Raw genomic sequence first — 21238 nt, forward strand, 5'->3', positions numbered from 1 at the left:
GGTACAGTATGCTTATTGTTTGCCGTTGTGCTTTTATTTATGTGTTAAGTTAATAATCTGGGATTTTTTAGTGCGTCTTGTGACAGAACATTAATTCATGGCACACACAGGGAACATACAGTCTTCTGTCATCTAAATTTGTCTTTTCCTCTCCTGTGTATGAAGCCTAATTAAATAACATCTAGTTTCTTTCTCTAGACTTAACCAGAGTTGAGGCAAGCAGGTTCATCTGCTAAAAAATGAGGAAAGAAACAGACCAAAATGTCTTTAAAAAGTCTGGTGGTCATAGTTCAGAAGAGGCACACAATAGAAGAGAAACTGTTGTTGACTTTGAGATTAAAAATGTTCCTGCCTTCATGTTTTTCTTCTGGCGTTTAATGACATAACTGAGCTGATTGCATACTTTAACCAGGTAAAAGTTGCTACATCGTTTGCAAATTATGATTTAACCCTAACTCTGGAGTACACCAACTTGAAGGCCCCTTGGTTCAGATGGTGTTTATCTTAATGTGCAGAATGTGCACTTGATAACTTCGACTACATAAGAGAAATCACTGGGGTCAAATTAAAATTAATTCTTAAGCATACTTTCTCCTTTCAATCACCCAGGTTCCCTAAAGGAGGAGATATGACCTTTTTTTCCTGATACAGCAGAAAAGGTGTGAATGGAGTTTCCCCAAGATCCACAGTCAGTGCCACACGTCAACATTAGTTCTCGTTGTGAAATCTACCCACGGTCTTTAAAAAAAATATCACGGCGTACACACCCTTCCAGCTGTTTTTTTGTCATTAAACTGACAGTCGCCTCTCTCCCAATCTTTTTTTCAGCACTTAGAAGTTGAGAAGGAATGTAATCTCTTTTTTTCCTCCTCCAATCCAATTTAACGACTTTATTTACAGGAAGGATTTGCTGACTGTCCCAGTTAGCACCGAGGTGCGATTAGCACAAGCTTGTCATTAAGGTAGCAATGTGGAGCTAATGGGGCAGAACTGAAGGAGGGCGGAAGGATTCTAGTTTCTAGGAAGATTTATTTTGAGTTTCCTGTTATCCGTTTTGTTCTTTGACAGCGATTTTTCCCCTTTCATTGACTTTCAGAAAATAATCTTCGAAAGGCTCAAACCTTTTCGAGCAATGCTGCAGTTCAATTCACATTTCGAGTCTTTCAGAAGGTGCGGAGTGGTGGGTCGGTTCTGTGACGAAACACTAATGACTCGCAACAAGGTATTTGTTTCTAACCCTGGAGGAAAGAAGGCAAGCAAAAAAAAAAACCTTAAGTGGCTGTCTTGGCGGGATGAAACTGCTCTGGATCCAGTCTGGGGAAGGTCTGAAACAACCACCTGAATTTCTTCAACGACAATTTCTCAAGAACTCTTTTTTTTGTGTGTGAGACACATCACGCCAGCAGAGGTCACCCATTACAGCTCCTGTTTAAGAGGGCACTTTCCAGCTGAAAACAACTAGCAGGACTTGGGCGATCGAAGAAACTGAAGTTAGTCTGTAATACAGGACACACCCCACACTGTGAGGATCTCAGTTTCTAGCTTTTAATTTTCCTGCTTGGGACCCACTTTCACTACTTACACTAGACATTTTCCAGTGAACCGACTTCACCTTACCCTCTTAAATCCCACGACGTGTGAGATAGGCTCCTGAAACTTTTCATTAGGAAAAGGACACAGTATCTTTGCCATGTTGTTGTTTCACCAAAGGCTTGTTCTGCGCCACCTCAGAAACAAGCCCTTACAGAGACACCACACTAAACCCTAACCCCAGACTGGAGCCCTGCACTACGGATGATGCTAAATTGTGGAAATGTAACAAAAACAGCTTCAGCTTAAGGAAATGATAGCCTGACATGTAAACACCAATTTTATTGCAGAACGGTTATTATAGAGAGCAGGAGTGAAAAAACGAGTGGCAGTGCATTAGATAAGGAATTGCAAAAGCTCCTGATCACTAACAGGCAGGAGGCTGAATATCCCTGAAATGGTTTCTAACAGGCTGTTAAAAATCTCCTTTTTCCATCAGTAGTGGCAACTATGCATGACATTCTCTGCTTTCTTAAGTTCCATATCTATAAGGGAATGGTCTTTACAGAGCCCACACACTGAGACCTATTTGTCCCATAGCAAATTATTACTGAGAGGAGAGGCGCAAATGGAACAATTTGTCTTGTTGTCACCTCAGCATGAGATTTATAGTTCTGGAGAAAATGGAAATGTTTTTTTTTTCTTTTTCTTATAAAATTACGATTTTTTTTGTCCATAAGTCATATCCAGTTATCAATTTTGGCCCTGTTTTCTGTGGTTTTCTGTAAAAAAGAACCACACAAAATTGTGTGACAAGGAACTGATTCATGTTAAATGACGGGCTCAGAATGCACCCTGAACTGAGGGATTTCTGTAAGGTTGGAAAATTCATCTGTAATGAGAGAATCGTACAGTATTTCTCAAGGAGGTTATTCTTTTGTCTTGTTCACACGTCTCTCTTAAAGTTCTGACTGGCATGGATAAGAAAATGCCTACCTTCTGCGTTACCTACAGACCCTTTCAGTTTTCCCGGAATGGAGATCCTGGGGAGTTTATTGTGTGCTTGCCTGGCCCTGGAAAAGGATTGTGGGTGTTTTTCGGTGTGAGATCCGTCGAGGAGAGGGTGGTCTTACCCAATGGTGGGGCCGGCCAGCCAGCCCCGCATACAGGCAGTGAAAGAGCACTCAGCCACAGCCTGTCTCAGGTCCTCCACAGACGCCAGCCGCCCACCTTCCGAGTCACAGGCCCTCTGTGCTGCCTCTGCGTCCAGCCCTTCAGAGCCACTCTTGGACTCCACGATGAAGACCCTGCCTGCAGCACAGCACAGAGACACGAGTGTAAGAGACAGCAAAGGAGCAGGCTACTGCAGGTTTGATGCAATTTCCAAAAACAAAACATATTAACACATGTCGTACTAGTAGGTGCATTCTTGTGTTTTTAGCTGTAAAACCAAGTTTCAAGTGTTTTATGCAGACTATAGTTGTAAATGTAGCATAAAAAGCCCAAGAAGTTTCCAAAACGACTCAGGAATAAAGATGTATAAAAGAGCAGATCAGGAGAAGGACATAAACACTCAAAGACTCTTAATATCTCTTGGAGCACAGTGAAATCAATCGATAAGAAGTGGAAAGCACCCGGACAGTGCTTAGACCATCTAGCACACTGAGCAGCTGGGCAAGCAGGAAACCAGAGAGGACATGCCACTACAAAGCCAGTGACGACTTTGAAAGAGCAGCAAAATGCAGTGGCTGAGATGGGAGAAAACTGCATCAGTCAACACCATCCTGGTCACTTCTCAAAGTTGGCCTGTATGACAGAAGTAAAAAACAATCTCATATCCCACAGGGGCTTGGAACACAGCAGCTGAATAATTCTGCAAAAATGTGGTAAAAGCTGTTTTGGTCTAATGAGACCAAATTGGAACATTTTGGTCCAGAAGCCAATTGTGACCTGCGTCACAGACCCGACACAACACATCCGACTGTATCTAGTCTGTATCATTTTTACATTCAAGCATGGTGTTGGCAGCATCAGGCTATGGGGATGACTCTCCTCAGCAGGAAATCATCCTCTGGAAGTCTTGTTTGTACTGAAGCAAAAATGGATGGAGCAAAGTACAGGCAAACACTAAAGTTATAAACCATTTAAAGTTTAAAGCTTTTAAACTGGGGCAAAAAATGTACCTTTCAGCAGGATAATGATCCAAAAATCAAAGTCAAAGAGTGACTTAAGAATGTGAAAAGTGAGTGTCCTTGAGTGGCCCAGACAAAGTACTGGCCTTAGTTTCTGTGATTTGAAACTGCTGGAAAGACTTGAAAACGACTGTCCTTCTGTGATCCTGAAGCTGAAAGAGCTCGAACAAATCTGCCAAAAAAATGGGCAAAAAGTGCTCCAAGTCAGAGCGTTGACGTTTTGAATATAATATTAGATTTCACAAATGTGTGTTCTATTAGTAATTCCACAAAATGGGACAGCATGGGAAGGTGTCCTGTGAATACTCTGAATACTGTACTTCTGCAAGGCCCTGCACTTCTTCATGCAAGTGGTTGAGGGAGTGTGGAAAAAGCTACCCAGCCATGATGTTGAAGCAGATACCCTGGCTTGAAGAAATGGCAAGATGAGCTCCTCAAACCAATTAGTTACCCATAGCCTACAGTATTTTCATTTGTAATCCTACTTATGTTCATTAATAGGAAAACGTGTCTCCACTCCTGTCTTGGGTAACATTATTTACGAAAGAAGAATTTATGAATTACTTCTTTCGGTTCGAAAATGTGACCCCTGGAACATGGAAACTGTCTCGTTGTCTTGTCTGCACAATTACACCCAGTGGGAGTGAGAATTTAGGACAAACATCACATCTTTTTCTAATCTCGGACTGAGATGCTGCCTGGCAGGAGACACTGTATCATCTCCAAACCCCTGCTTGTGCAAGTCTCCTCCCTAGGCATGAAGTCATGAAGCTCATACACACAATTTCACACACAGGCTTTGAGATCTGGCTTCACTCCTGGGAATTGTTAGTCTCACTGCAGGTAGCAGGAAACAGTACTGTCTTTATGATATCCAGATTTGAAAAAATAAAAGCATGAGAAAGTTATGAAATTTGTGCATGTTTACAAGATGAAAAAAATGTCCAATAAATCTTATTTTTCTATATTTTCATTCTGAATTAAAAAATACCATAGAAGCATTTTTTTTCCTTCTAATATATGCATATATGCAATGTATCCGAAAAGTCAAACGTTTGCAGTACAGACCATAGCAAACAGTAAGCAGGACTGTTGCATATAGCTCATAGCTGAAAAAAGACTTTCACTGTTTAAAAAACACAACTGAAACACATTTTTAATGACAAGTGGTTTTCAGATTAAATTATAGTCTTGGCTCATGTGATATGTCAAACCTGATGTTAATTATGTTTTGCTTCATAAACTGAACATTTCAATGAGACACAGTACAAAAAAGAACAAATGTTTCACATAAAGCAACTCTGATACATACTGTACTATATGAGCTCAATCTACAACATGCTGCCTAGGTGTATATTTGAGACATGAAAAAATGTTATAAAATGAAAGTAAAACACACAAAGTTAATTGATAATATAAACATTGTATTCATTATAATGAATTTATAAGGGGATGGTACCTGTACAGTATGTCTTCAGTAATCTAATGTATAGTACACAATGGCATGTTACAGAATACATGTAACCTCACTTCACATTCTAAACGGAGGTGAGAAATCACATTCCTATTCTAAGTATTCCTATTCCAACTCTTACCTCTAAAGAGAACACATTAAAAGTCCCTGAAACGTGAGACAGCAAGCCCTGTTATTGTGGTGTCATTCAAATGATTTGCCACATGATAAGGCACAATTTTATGTATTTACAAATGTCAGATTTGCAGCTACTAAAGCTGAACGAGATCTTTTAATGCTATTCTGGCCAAGTCTTCTGAATAATGTCTGAGTTGGCCAGTTTTGTGGAAAGAGAAATTGTTCCTCCTAGACTGCTAAATACATCAATGAGTGGCTGACCAAACACTTAATCCGGGCCGGTTTTGGCGTAATCTGCTTTTACAGGGTATTTGAACACCCATCAACAATTTTTGTAACCATACAGAATTTACAATGCATCCAAAGTAACCACAACACTTATTATTTAAGTATTTAGTGCTTAAGTGATTTAAATAGATATACATATGCAAATGTGTGTGCATCCGTCAATCTGCACATCAGCATGCCTGATCACGTCTGTGACTGTCCAACTACTCTCTCCTCTGCTTTCCTCCACAGTTCAATGACACCACTTGTTGAGGGTATTTCCTTCACACATAAGACATACTTGAAAAGCATTTTTTCTGATCATTCTCTTTCCCTGTGATGCCAGTCTCACACAGCTCACAAATTCACAAGCGTGCACTGCTGGATCTTCTGTCTCACACCCTTATCTGACCAGCCAAATTAGTTTTAGTCCCGATCGCTTCTTTCCACCACCTTGTCTGCAGTGCTGCTGTGAATTCCAGGATGGGGCTTTGCTATATCTGGGCCACGAGTCTTTTCAGGCTGTGTAGAAGAACGCTTCATTTAGTTTTTATCGCCTTCTCCCTGATGGCTGTGCCAGTTTCCTCACCTGCTCTAGCAATGAGCTACAATATTTTTTACATCGCTTCACCAGCTTCCATCTGTCTGTCAAACTCACCGCCCACTCAATCTCAATCTCAAACTCTTCTTTCTCCTTTCTCTGGACGTGTGTCGGAATTAAATACCCAGGGCTGAAAACGTCTGTGTCGTAAATCACCAAATCACGCATTTATTCTGTTCACAGTTCTATTCCAAACCTTTTAAAAAATACTCAACATGTACAAATACCAAAACATACTCAAAACTTAAAAAAAAAGACATTCTTAGGTCATTGGGTCTTTTCTGAGTGGAGTCCCAGCCCGTTCTGCAGAACATCCAGTTTCGATTCTCATATGAGCAGATTTGTTCGTGGTGATGAACTGTACCAGTTCAGTGCCACAGAGATCTGTATTCGTCCCACTGTTCGTCCTAGTTTATGTCAAGGATTTCGATTCTGGTAGTCGTACTGTATAAAGGTCAAGTTCGCGGATGGTGCCAAAATTGGAGTATAAGTAAACACAGTAGAAGAAGCAATTTAGACTCAAAAAGATTTGGACAAAGTCAGACAAGTCGAGATTCTTTAGACGAGATTCCAGGCCAACACCTGGCAGAAAATGAGACATATGAGACAAGCCCAGGGCTGTGCACACAAGGCAGTAAAAACGTGCAGTGTACAGTAAGTACAAAATGGGAAATACAGAGAGAGAAAAGCCTACTCATGAAAAAGGCACAGACAAGGTTAGGATATGTAGCTGAATGCACAGAATTGACATCAAGGGATGTTATGTTAAAATTGTATGATGCACTAGAAAGAGTTCAGAGAGACATTGGTGACTAAATGAACGGAATGGCCTCTTCCCATTTGAAACAATTCTTATGCTCCCGTCACCCTAAATCAGGTGCAAAACATTGGTTTGAAAGTCCACAAAATTAGCGCGATGGTCTCTGACCGAGGTAATCAAATGGACTTAAAACGTCTGAGGAGTAAATGTAGCGGTTTCTCTCAGTTTCTCCTGTTAGATATTGAATTTCAAGCCACAGCTCACATACTGATATGTCAAACCGGCCAGGAAAACCGAGGCGATGCAAGGTGCTGGCAGAGCTGCTGCTCATCACTTGTCACAACTGAGGTAATAACGGAAGGTGTAAAACGGAGGAGGATCCCAAAAGAAAATGCGTTTGAGTCAAGCACGGATCTATGGCTAGGTCGAAAACTAACATTTCAATAAAGCAAATCAAAAACAAAGACATAATGGGATTTAACAATGGGTTTAACAAAAAGATACTGAGCAATAGAACATTTATTCAGAGGCTTGAGGATTGCAGTCCATTATCAATCCCCAAAACACATCAAAACTGGAACGATTTCTCCAGGAAATATGGGCAGATATTACTCCACCCTACTGTGCAAAGCTAGCTGAGTTGTTATCAAAAATAGTCATAGCAGTAATTCCTGCCAAAGGTGCTTCCACAGAGTAGTGACTTGGGGACTATACAGATGTCTGGTTGTCTGACAAAACCTTAGGAGCCTTAGAAGTCTGCACATGGTGTGTGACAGCCAGTGATCTATTCGTTTACAGGTCCCTGTGCTAACTTCAGCATTTTTGTGATTTGCGCTTGTGTTATGTATTATGAGAAAAGATATTTTTAGTGCAGCTCCAAGCAGCTTTGCCAAAATGAAGACTAAAAGAAATGGTCGATCCAATCAACTGGTACGTCTGTTTCGCAATTTGTCTGTCTTTCCAAGTGAGTCTACATGTGAATATTTATTCCTCAGGCTCCGTACTGACTCCGAGTCCCATCCGTTTTCCTCATCTGAGACGGCTCAGCACCAACATGCTCTGTGTACACGTGTTCTTACTGTGTCCTCGTCAGTTTTACCCTTTCATTTCAGCCATCTGCAGTCCATGGAACTGTTCATTCCAGTTACGTTTCTTCTTTTTCTACCTAGAAATTATCCAATGTCTGACATGAAGAATGAATGTAGAACAAACCAATGTGGAAAACAAAGTTAAAATACCTTACATATTATATCCCCAACTTTTCCTATCTCCCTTCTTTTTAACAATATTTATTGTATTTTCTTTTCAGATGTTTGGGCTCACTTTATTTGCAAACTACCTATACTTACTCAGGCTAGTAAGCAACAGCCTTACTGAGGAGATGCCTCTGAACCTAATGCAAGGAAATGTTGTAAGAAAATATAACACAATTGCACAACCTTAAGGGCTGTCAAGAAGAAACCCTCCCTGCGGGTTTAATTGATCTGGGTTGGGCTTCAGATGTGAGTTAAGATTCAGATTAGTCTTGAGGCATATTCAGAGCAGACCCTAGGAACTGAGAGGATGGAGCGCTGAACAAATTATCTGTACACTCAAACGATGCTTTGAGAATATTTTTCAGCGGCACTGACTCTACATCTTCAAGCTAATGCTTAACGTGTCTCCCCTTCGCCAACTTTTCACGTCTTTTTTGAGAGGTATCTTTTTTCGTTGGAATAGTTTGTTGTTAAGGAAGATGACACACTGAGCAGAGGACAAAAAGCAACCAAGTTCATCAAAGAGCAGGGTGTAGGAAATCCAAAATTTCAAACATTAAATGACAAACAGTTGATGTATACCTGTTCCTTGAGGCCTGCTTCTCATTAAAAACTCATAGAACTGGGTTTCAAGTTGGACTCTTATTAAAACCACATTGTGTTTACAGTTTCAGGCTTTGATTGTTTATATGATTATATGATTATTTTTAAACAGTGTATTTTACCAACATCTGATGAAGCCTTTAAGAACAAAGAACAATATGTGAGTTATATGATTGAATCTACTGGCAAACACCAAAGATGTAAGCTGTTCAAATGCAGTGAAACATTGACTAAACACCCAGTTACGCCTGACTTCTCCAGGAAGAAATACAGGAAGAAATCTTTAGCAGAAATTTCATTATGGTCTTAACTAAAATGTAAAAGTCTATTTCTTCCATTCTTTGAATTGAGACTCTTTTTCTTGCATAAACCGATCGATATAAATGTTTGAAGTTGAGGACTTTATCTACTTTGTGAATTTGTTCGGATGAAAGGATAGCTGGAGGGGAAACAGGAGTTATTGGGTTTTTAGCTCTGTTGCTTTAATTTGGGGCAATGGTGGTAATAATAATAATTTCTTATACTTACATAGCTCTTTTCTGGACACTCCACTCAAAGCGCCTTACTGGTAATGGGGATCCCCTCCACCCCCACCAGTGTGCAGCCCCACCTGGATGATGCGACGGCAGCCATAGTGCGCCAGAACGCTCACCACACACCAGCTCTCAGTGGGGACATCTCATCCAAAGGATGGCTGTAGCCCCGAGTTTGAGTAGGGTTTCCTTGGTGATCTGTTTCCTCCCTCTCTCCTAATGGTTGTGATGGACTCTTATGCCATCGAGAAGGAGAGCTGTATGTGTTTCCCATTCCTCACTAGACCCCTGTGCTTCTGAGCACAGTTCAGGCTGGCTGTGATTCTCAACGGGACATGCAACGTATTGATTATAGATGGACAATCCGTTAAAATTGTTGTTGTGATTTTGTCTTTGCTTTCTCTTAGTCTTTCAGGAGTAACATGCTTGGTTTTAATTACATCATCATACTCATCTTGGTCAGGTTCTCCTTTTAGGTAATATCGTTCCCTTTTTCAGTTAATGTCCACACTGATCTATCTTAGATTGCTATTCGGAATTTAGAGTCTGTGCAAATTAAAGCCATGCTGTCAGTTAATTAATATTTTGAGAAGCAAATTCATTATTTGGGGGAATGTGAATAACATATCAATAAATATGTAATACACTATAGATAACAACCCAGCTTGGTCCCCCAGCAGTGACATGAGAGATACTGTGTGGTATACAATACTTTAGATATACTGCTCCATTACTGTGCAGCAAGAAAAGGTCTGAAATGCGATATTCACCCTTGGAAATATGTGACAATGCTAACTCATAGCTCTCTTTAATACATATCTCTTTAATACCCATATACTGTATAATGGAGGGCACTGTCAGGAGCACATCAAGTGTCCTCCTTCATGTCATGACAAGGATATGCACTAAAAATTAATAAATGAAACAGTTTTGTATATGCCTCTCCTTTGCCGAGTGCAAAACTATGTAAAACATACTGAGAAAACATATAACTGATCATTTCAGCATAGCTGTTAAGGTATTTCAAAGGCTAATACTGTATAAAATCTTCTCCTGACACTGAAAAAAATCTGAAAAAGAAACGGTTTAATTTAAATGTACTAAAAAGGGCAGTTCGCATCTGCAACAGCAATTATTTCTAGAGTACACTTTTAGCTGAGGTTTTCTATTCCTCATTGAAGTCAAACTCCACAGCTAAATAGAAATCCAGAATTATTTTCAGAACGTTATAACTCTTTTTCCACTCAGACTAAATTATAGCCTTTTATTCACATATGTTACACGGCAAAATGTTTCAGGGACATCTGGGACTGTGACAACTGTATTGGCTGGATTGAACTCGAGTTGTTAATCAATTTCTGTTCATTTGTTTTTGATTGACAAGAGATGGGGCCTCCTCTACCCTTCACGCCTGCAAGCAACTGAGAAACTTCCTTTGAAGTTTGTCCACCAATAATAATCCCTGATATAAAAAAAAACATTCCTCCACCGAGTTCTAGGGTAGTGAGCGTATTATTTAAATGCTTGAAATCTGCTGCTGCAATCTTCTTACCTTCAATAAATAATGCAATATTTAAAGTATGTTGGTCATTTCCTCAATCATCCCTAGCAAATTAGCAAAACGTCTCCTGTTCTCGGCAAGATTCTCAGCAACCTGGAGCCTATCTGTGAAGAACAGGGGCACAAGAACTCCATGACATTGGACCCCAATCCTAATACAGGGCACTAACTCACTCACTCACACACACACGGGAATGATTCAGAGACACCAATTAGTTAACTATCCAGCATCTTTCTGGGGAGTAATACCAGAGGAAAACTTCCCAAGAAATCCTGGGAAGGATGCAAACTCTACACAGAAGGCACTCCAATCTCAAATCAGACCCAGGACCCCAAAAGCTGTAGCCCTCAACCCCAGACCAACATGATTTCATTGATACTGAATTTTAATGTTTACAACATCCCTGGGAAAACCCATGTGCGCTGGAAGAAGATGTTATCACAGAAGATGTTTGTCTTTTTCAGTATGTTGTGAAACATTAAAGGTGTTATCTTGAATCAATCAATAGGCTATGTATTGGATTGCTTGTCATTGAGCACCACGGATTAGATCATTTAACACACATGGCACACTCCCTTCTGATTCTTTACGAAGCCTCGATCGTTTTGCAGCTCATTATCATAGCCATCTGTTTTCTTCTAACACAGGATGAGCAGAGGAGCCGAAGCCTATCCCAGCAAGCAACGGGCGCGAGGCAGGGTACACCCCGGACGGGACACCAGTCCATCACAGGGCACACACACACAGACACACTCACACCAGGGCCAGCTTTCCCAGAAACCAACTAATCTACCGGAATGTCCTTCGACTGTTGGCGGAGGACCTGGAGGAAACTCGCATATATAGTGGGAGAACATACAAACTCCACGCGGACAGCACGCCAGGAATTGAACCCAGGGCCCCAGCGCTGCAAGGCAGCAATGCTAACCACTCTGTTCTTGAACTGTACGTGAAAACCTTTACGGGTCCTCTTCTCCAGGTCTCCTGTCCCTTGTCTGACTCGGGGGACAGCTGAAGAACCTGCAGGAGAGAGAAACCTCCCAGCTACTGCGCATCCCGCTGCGTCACTCGCAGCAGTGGGGGTGGAGACATCTGAAGAGCCGCTGAGACTGTCTGAGTTCAGAGCGGACAAACGGCGCAGCGAAAAGAAAAAAGTGTCAGAAGCAAAACCCCCAGATTAAATGAAGAAATGCACCACATAGTTATCTAGGTGGTGTAATAAACTAATTTTTCATGAAGACACGTGTGCGAAATGTATTTGTGAACCAGTGCAGATTTATTTATATAACATACTCTTTGTGGCGGCTCAGTTAGTTATAGATCTATTTTACCAATATGTTTTTTAGCATAACACATAACACTAAAACATCGTTTTGGGGGGCGAGTTTTATAGCTTTGGGGACTCCCCTTAAACCTATAAAATGTTTTGGGGAGTTCATTTTATTTAGCAGGATTTTAGGTTTTATAATGTCTTGCTGATGCTGGACACAGAGGCAAAACGTCACTGGCTCACCCGGCGTCGAGAGCAGACGGAAAACTGACGGGACTGTGGCACTCATCGAAAGAAACGTTGCCAGTCGATCTGCGGACAGTCTTTCCAGACACGGCTCTTACTGGAACACTTGCTTAAAACGGCTCGTAAAAGCTTCAGCAAGATCACCAGCGGGAGATGAGCAGAAGTGCCGAGAAGACAGAAATTAGTGAGAAAAATTGAGGTGACACACCAGTCCTTTAGCTGAGTTATAAACAGCGCCATGTAATCTTTCCTTAAATACATCTATAAAGATGACATAAAACGAGTCACATGATTCAAGGGAGCCACACGGGTGGAGAAGTATTCCACTGGCTTTGGGGCGCATGTAATATAGACAGCTTTACCGCAACCCCAGCAACCCCGCCAAGTGCTCTGGTCTCCTCAAACGCACTGCAAGAGCAGAAAGAGCACTTTGTTCAAAGAGGGATTTCATTTCGTGTGCGTACAATAGCTTCACGCTTGCTTTTTGGAGCCGATAGAGATACAGTAGCTAGAAAATTAACTTTCAATGTGCAGGGCGGCGATCTGAGATGATAAAACAGAGGACTGGAGTGGAGCTGCTTTTGAAAGAGATCTGTGCAAGGAATGACTATCACTCGGGCTAGCATACCTGGCTGTCTTTACACTGGGTTCCCCAAATAGTTCAAAACAGTATATGACACATGGCAGCATGAGCACCGCGCCGTTTAAAGACTTGGTCACATCCAAGCAGTTTTTAGTTTTTCGTGATTTGATCAGTTAAACGCAGTAAAAGTCTTCTTCTGTACGTTGTAAAATAATACCGGCCTTGCATGTGGATATTTGTGCAGACTGAAAAAAAATACATCCAAAAAAACTCCAGCAAAATTGAATTCAAGATGCATGTCATATGAACATCAATATTTTAACAGCAATGAATACTTAACTCGTTCAATAACAGCTGTATTCATCTTGTGGTGTCCTAATTCTCAGGTCGATTAAATGTTAGACTTGGAGCATTTCACAGTACATCAATTGAATGGTTCAGGTCGGATATTAATCCCCCCTCTCCAAAATTCATCGTACGTGTTGACTACTTGGTGAACTGTTAGAAGTGACAGAAGAGAAGAAGCATCAAAACGTGATAAATTGCATTTTCGATTCTGTACTGCCGTTAAAATTCACGGTTCAGGAAAATAAATTCATCTTTGAAACAACAGCAGTATCAAACCCGGATGAAATTAGCCATTCCCCCTAATCTCCTTCCACCTAAACCCTGTACTTGGACGACTCAGAATAAAGCAATTGCTTCACACAGAAAAAATCAGCAATCATGTGACAGGGCGTCGTAGTTAATGAACATTTTTTTTATAAACGCTTTTCTGTTTCAGACACAAAATTAGGTGAAACAAAACCTCCCGAAGAACTCCTTGCACAAACGATTGTGCCTATAATACAGCAGTGCAAAGCTCTACTGAGAAACACAGCCAGCTGCTCTGCGAGCGAACATCTTTGGGAGATGGAATACAGTTCTCGTGAAATACCAGTACAGTATACCTGACTTCTCTGTGCTCTTGTATTAATTGACAAACTTCAGTCCACGGGAAAGGAAACAGTCCGTCTCAGAGGCTTAAGGGTAAAGTTGTGAACCATTAGCTAACTCTTGCAGTCACTGCATGGCTGTTTTTTGGAGCTAGCAGTCCACATACAGTACATGATGGTTTTCACCCCAAGTTACCTAAGCGAATGCAATAACACACGGTCTCGTCAGTTCTGAAGTCCTGCTTCTTCCACCTACAATGATGTCAGTATGTGTGAAGAAAAAGGATGCATTCATGCAGGTCTTGGAGTGCACAGGCACATTTTTTGAAATTGTGAGCGGCCGTTAATTTCGGCGATATGAGACCGGGGGAAATGTTTCGAAAATTAACAAAGCAAGCCAAGTTTGCGGTTCGGCATATTTTTGCAGCAATTCCAATAATAATGTTGTTTTTTATTCAGCCATGCAAATGGCATTGGATTATTCAAATTCAGTCACACGGGCTTGGGTTTTACATACTGTACGTTATTAATGGCGGGGATTCAATAATTCGAATGAGTCTCCAGATAACGTTAAACTAGAAACGGAGACCTTTAGTATTTGTACTGTTAATATCCCCGTACCTATGTTGACAACGATGTCTTAAATGATTACAACAAACACAGTACGTACAGTACAAAGGAGCAAGAAACAAACTTCTTGCTCCACCAGCAAGATGGGAAAGATTTGAAACGCATACATTTTTTTCCGGCTTTAGCATCGATCACCATGTAGTCTACATGGTAAGGAAATACTAAGCAGTGGTAAATACAAAGCCCCTCTACAAGTATACATTTTGAAAGAGCTGTCATAGAAAAGCCTTCAAAGTCCCAGACGCACGCCTGATGTCGCACAGTTACAGGTGAAAGTCTGGGAGACGGCGCTTCTTTAATTGCTACAGTAGGCTGCAACACATTTCAATGACACGGGAGGGACAGTCGATTAAATAAGTCCCGTTATCTCTTATCCCTGCTGGCTTTTTGTTTGTTTGTTTGTTTGTTTGTTTGTTTGTTTGTTTGTTTGTTTGTTTGTTTGTTTTTTTCAAAGTTCCAGGTTTAAAGGAGAAAAACAACAGCAGTGTATACAAACTCTTAGCAAGCAGCACATCATAAAAGAACTTACCATCCGCTTGGACTGAAACGTCCTTAAACGAGAGAAGGAATCCCAGCAATTGTAAGAGGATTACAGTTCGACAGCAGTCCAGAGCCATATTTCTTTCTTTTTTCTGTTTTAAGAAAAGTCCCACAACTGGACTCGGGGACGCTCGTGTCCCTTGCCTGGAGGAGCGATGCAGGAGCGAAGACTGAGCTCAGTATGGTCCGTTATTTTCTGCTCGCCAGAGCGACTGCACTGTAAGTGGTGAAGGAGAACCGGACAGACTCCCCTTTTGGAGACTTTGAAGATCTAAGGGGAAAAAATTTGAAGGGAAAAAAAAAACGCAGACTGCCTGGTTGCGGCAGAGGTTTTTATCTACCCAAATAGTGCACCGCAGTGCAAATGGAGTGCCCCCGTGAAAACTCTCATCAGTCTGTCAGTAAATACGTAATGGAGCAGATTTGAGCTGTCGAGAGAGAAGTCAGGGCTCGCCTTTAAAACAGCAAACTGCCCGAGAGGAGAGAGACCCACATCCCCACACTGGTCTGGCAGACCTCGACCTGGGCCGAAATATTGTTTTTAATTACATAGAAACAAGCGCCTTTAGAGATGTCTGTGGCTAAATGTGTATTTTATTAATGAACGAAAACCTTATTTTGGTAGAAATGGACTTTTTTGCCATTATATATTACTGTGGTCGTTACAACTACAATCAAACGATATTAAGTCAATTAAGTAAATTTTAAGTATTCTTAATTGCTCTTTAATTAACTATCGGTAAAGGGTAAAATCTAGCACATTAAATCAAACTATATTAAGCAAATAGACGGATTATGGAGCTGAATTTAATGTCCAGCTTTATACGCTATAATTTTCCATTCCTTTGCTCTTTTTTAGCTAAATCAAGGCTGTACTCTTCACACAACTTGTGTTACCACTAGTTGCAATTTATTCAGTTAATAGATTTTACTGTATTGTAACTATTGTATTGAACGGCAAAAAAAAAATAACAAAGCGCTTCAGTCGTTTGGCACAGAGATGTGTGGTGTGTTCAAAAAGTATAGAATGCAACATTAGCAAACAGCAGTGCAGGACACAGCAAATGCAGAGATGAGTAATAACATTGTTACACTGCAGTCTGAGCAGGTGGGTTGTGAGAAATCCAAGGAAGGAAATTAGAGGTGTGGCAGACAGACTCTGCCTTGTTATCTGGTGGCACAGAGGTGTAAGGCACACGTATGAAGTGGAAGAGTGAATTAGAAGGAAACCTACAGTAAGTAGCTAACAGAAACCAGGGAGGAGGGCGTTCAGCCCATCCTGCTGATTTGGAAGTCGGTGTGCTCAGTGATCTGAGGACCTCACCCTTCCATTCCGTGAAGGAAGCCAGGATCTCGTCTTCGACAGCAAGACTGGGTGGCCGGGGTCAATATCCCCATCAGCCCATGAAGGGAACTCATTCAGGGAGAAATGAGGGGATATTAAGGAGGAGAAAGCATGGCAAGAGCACAGAGAGCTGAAATTGGGAAAGCACAGGGAAACTAGGAACAGGACAGAGTAGGGGCACCCTCTAGATGTGGAGGGCATGACAGTACCCCCTTCCCCTTCAAAGGCGGCTCCTGACGCCCCCAAAAATAAATGACCTGCACAGCACTGGAGGAAAAACCTCATTTAACTGAAAGGAAACCTCTGCGAGTACATGGCTGAGAGCTACCCCCTCCTCCAGGGTAAAAACCCTTTATTGAGTAGAGGAAGGGGGGGCCGGGCAGGGCTCCGGAGGAGCGAGACAAAAAAAAACAGACAAAACACATAAAAAAGTACACACCACAAAAATAAAGAGACGAAAGAGACTGAAAATAGATAGGAACCAAGAGTCCAGGGAAACAGGGATCAGGAAGACCAGGGAACACAGAAATGAGGAAATGTTCAATCTAAACACCAGGAGTAAAAAAAAGTAACAACAAAAAGCCTGGGAACAAAAAATAGAAAAACACCACTCACTGGGGCAAAAAATAAGTTCAACATCCTGTCACGGATGCCGGGAGTGACTTTCCGTGGAAAGCCAGGGATTCGAATACGGATGTCAGGAAGGCTTGCAAATGAAGAGGTTAGCCCGGGCTCAGGGGGTCAGACGATGTCGGTAAGAAACCTGTCTCAAGATATCCGAACCCTCAATGCTGAGCCAGGAACAGCTGGTTGAGGATTCAGATCAAGTCAATTTGTTTGCAGCAGCAGTTGTAATACTATAAGTGGTCGCAGCATGTCATAATCACCATTGGCAACAGCATCTTTGCTGGAGAATGCCATTGCTCTGTTTGCAGTATTATGGGAAGACTAGGGTTCTACCTTGAATGGCTGTGAAAAGTAACCTTGCCCATGTACATACAGTACCTGCACAGAAAGAAATGACCCACTTGAGTGGGTCAATCCAACCTTACAATGCGTTCTGTCATCTTTAGAAAAAAAAGTGTGTAAGGTCACAAAAATCTGAATATAAAAAGTACAAAATACTGTTAGTTAACTTCAATGATGGCTTTGAGATTAAAAGTTGGGTGCGGGTAGTACAGTACATGAACGACAAATAAATCCTCTCAAAACCCCATCAAGTTTCCTCCTGGTTATTTGTTTTCCACGAGTCACTACTGAAATACTGGAGGACTGTCATCCCTAAAAGTGTCAGCTATTCCCTGTACATTCCAATGGCATTTCTTGAAGGTAAAACAGAAAACATGTAGAAAGACTCTAGAAACAGATGATGGCCATGCTCGTGTGTGCCAAAGTCTCCATTCCCTAAACCCATTAGAGACAGTGGGGATTACTGTATATTAAAGCAAATCTGCTGCAGGATTGCATTACTGTATATAGTATTAGTTTTACCACTTTTGCTGGTTACCTCTGTTTTGACTCCAACGTGTTATTTCACAAAGCATGTGGAAAAGACACTGAAACCCAGACTGCTAATTTCAAGTGATTTATCTTTTTTTTTAAAAAAAAGGGTGGAGTACACCAAGGCCCTAGAATCCTTTAGCATTCAGAGAAGTAAACTGTGAAGGATAATAAAACAATCCTTTCTTTCTTCCGACAGGGTAGACCAGGTTGTTCAGTTGGGGGGGTGGCAGGGGTGCTGTTACAGTTTGCAGTGTTTGCCTCAGCTCCTGGTCCTCTGCGTGCTGGTGTTGTTAGCCAGGCTCCTGTAAAAGACGAACTAGGAGAGTCGAAGGCGGAATGAGTAGCAAAATGATACATTTGTGTTGTCGTGTTGTGAAATGCACACAAAACATTCTGAGACGATAGAACTATTTGTGAAGGCAGAAAATGAGGAAAATTCAATCAACAGACACAGTGTGCTAAAAGTCCAAGGTCCAATGAAACTGACAACAAGGTAGATTTAGAGAGGAAATGGGGAGGAAATTAACCTGTTAAAACAAGGCAGGAAGAAGTATTAGTTTCCACATGGCTCTAAGGATAACCTAATGTCACCATCATCATCCCTCCTCTTAAGAGCGCTCCAACCCTTTCGTATTTTAGTTTATTGTGTGCACCTGCCCCCTGTTCTGTCAGTCATTATTCAAGCCTGGTGCTCCCGCTATTCCTGGCTCAGCACTGGGAGTGTCACGGACGTCCAAAGGGACAAACCATGGAGAGCAGGAGAGCGGAAAAAGACCCATATGCGTAGTGGCGAGACGGGAAAAAGGCCCGGGCTCGTTAGTGCAAAGACGTGGGGCGACCTGGTGCTAGGAGGGTCTCAGGACATCCGAACGTCAATGCTGAGCCAGGGCAGAGAGCAAGACCCGGAGATATATAGCCCAAGGGAAAGAGAGGGACCGGAAGGACAGCAGGCAGGAAACTAGGGACAGGACAGAGAAGGAGCGCCCTCTGGCTGCAGAGGGCGTGACAGGGAAATGGACGCCTGGAAGCCCGCCTAGCAGGAGAGGGTCCAGGAGAGACCTCACGTCGTCCTGACCGTCTGAGACCGGGGCTCGGAGCGCCTGGCCTCATAACCCTGGTTTTAACTCCCTGTTCCTGTTCCGGATCCCGTTCTGGATTTTTAACCTTCGTCTGTCTTGGATGGTTCTCTCGGTACCTGGACCCTGGGCTGCGCCCTGGATGGGGGTTGCTTCGCTGCCTTAGGACCCAGACATCTTGCTCTCATTGACGGAACTACAAATTCGCCATTGCTCCAAATTCTGGAGAATGTCAGGCCATGCGTTCGTCAGTTTACACTGAATGCAAAGTAGGTCATATAACAAGACAATGATCCTAAACATACAAGCAGATCTACAAACAGAGTGGCTGAAGAAGAGGAAATTTCGCTTTTTAGATTGGAGTTAAAGTTCGGACCTAAATAGGACCCGATGAAAGCTGTTCATGCAAGGAAACCCTCAAATGTCACTAAGTTGAAGCAGTTCTGGAAGGAGAAAGGGGCCAAAATTCCTAAGAGCCGATGCAAGAGACTGATAAACAGTCTCAGGAAATGTCTAGTTGAAGTCATTGCTGCTCAAGGAGGTGCTACCAGTTACTGAATATGAAGGATCACAAAGTTAGTCACATGAGGATATTTGCTGCTGGCTTATTTCAATTTAATATATCTTATGTCTTTATGTAATACATTTTATCAGGTTATCTTAATCTTTTATTAAGACATTCATGAAGATCTGCTGTAATTATGTTGTAGTTTGAAAATATATTAGAATATGAATCAGCCTAGGGGGTTAACACATTCACTGTTAATCTAATATCTTCTTGTGGCACTTGTGACACAGAACTTCAATTTATTTCAATTTGCCATCAGATCACAAGAATAAATTCCTTTGGAGAAAGCCTGTGTGTGATGGAGCTTTCATTAATGATTTTGGGAAGCTTTTTAAAGGCTCTTGGGTAGGTTCGAGCTCTCCTCAGAGTCCGGGCTTCCTCAGCTGGAACAAGTGCCTGGTGAAGGCTGGGAAAGACTGCAGAAAGAATGTATCAGAAATAGATTGTGATTCACACTCTTAGAATCTGCGAGTGGTGAGTGAGAATTGTTTTTCAGGGACCTGAGGAAGCACTGTCATAGTTCAAACATCGATGTGTGTAATTTGCCAGGAGTGTATTGCTTCCTTGTTCGAATGGTAATCTTATTACCACTTCAAGATCAGAAAAGGGGAGTGGTGTTTGGAATAAAGACATTAACTTCCTAAAAAAGGGTCCTATGGCACACTAATCAAGCACTGGTGAGAGAATACCAATCTTATGACACTCAGCCAATTTTTGCCAAGTTTTCTGCGTCACAAGAGGCAGAGCAAAATATTTTTTCTGTAAACACAGACACAAGGCTCTGTTGTTAATCAACAATAACCCCCACCTCTGCCGAGCTGATTGCCAGAGACAGCAAAGTACCAAACCGGGAAATCATAAATCTTCTTGTATTACTGTAGTGCAATCCAGCATACAGTATGTATTAAAGATAAAAAGACATGGAAGAAAAAGAGCAGAGCACTGATAATATACAACATGGCCTAAATACAGCGCATTTTATTTCATGTGTAGTTCACTGGGGAGAAGGAAATTGATGACAGTGGTCCATGACAGGGATTATTTCCAGCAATAATAGTCCCCAATTAACATAGTTGGACGGGCTGGAGCAAATGGGGTAAAGTATCTCATCCAAGGTACAACAACAGAGTCTGCTTCACGGATTAGAACACACAGCCCTTCGGTGATGAGAGCAGAGAGTTACTCCCTTAAGACACCCAAAAAGTAGATCCCTTTAATATTTGCTAATGAACTCCACCAACAGCATCATTGCTGTGTGACACCCTCTCAGATTTACTCTTTGTTAACGCAGGTGCGATTCTTTGTAGTGTACCAGAAAGAAATAAGTGCAGGTTAAGAAAGTCATATGACATGACTCTGTCCCCTGGAGGTGAGGGAGCTCGAGGGAAGTCAAAGCCGAAATTCTGCTTATTCTTTTTCCGGACTTCCATGCTGCTGTCTTTTTAAAAAGTTAACTTTCAAGACCACAGGAGCAGCATAAGCAGAGATATCCTTGTGAGCACAGTCCAGTCAATCATCTAGAAATGGAAGGTGCATTGTACGACCCCGCAGACTTCCTGAGTAGCTGAGCAGCTGGGCAAAGAGACATCTGGTGAGGGAGACCACTGTGAGACAAGGGACAACTTTGACAGAGCTATAGAGACTGTGA

The 21238-nt window shown here is 41.8% G+C and overlaps 1 protein-coding gene across 1 annotated transcript in view; it reads right to left on the reverse strand.

The window, feature by feature from the left end:
• The window catches only part of susd5 (sushi domain containing 5), a 35462-nt gene extending 20198 nt beyond the window's left edge, over positions 1 to 15264 (reverse strand). Inside the window, exons 1-2 of the mRNA XM_088929736.1 lie at positions 15088 to 15264; positions 2664 to 2841 (exon numbers count right to left, since the gene is read on the reverse strand). Coding sequence (XP_088785862.1) covers positions 2664 to 2841; positions 15088 to 15175 — 266 coding nt within the window. The 5' untranslated portion in view covers positions 15176 to 15264. The remainder of the gene's footprint in view (positions 1 to 2663; positions 2842 to 15087) is intronic.
• Between the last annotated feature and the right edge of the window lie 5974 nt (positions 15265 to 21238).

Source organism: Atractosteus spatula, chromosome 12 (assembly GCF_055471065.1).
Source record: "Atractosteus spatula isolate fAtrSpa1 chromosome 12, fAtrSpa1.hap1, whole genome shotgun sequence".
NCBI classification, from domain to species: domain Eukaryota; kingdom Metazoa; phylum Chordata; class Actinopteri; order Semionotiformes; family Lepisosteidae; genus Atractosteus; species Atractosteus spatula.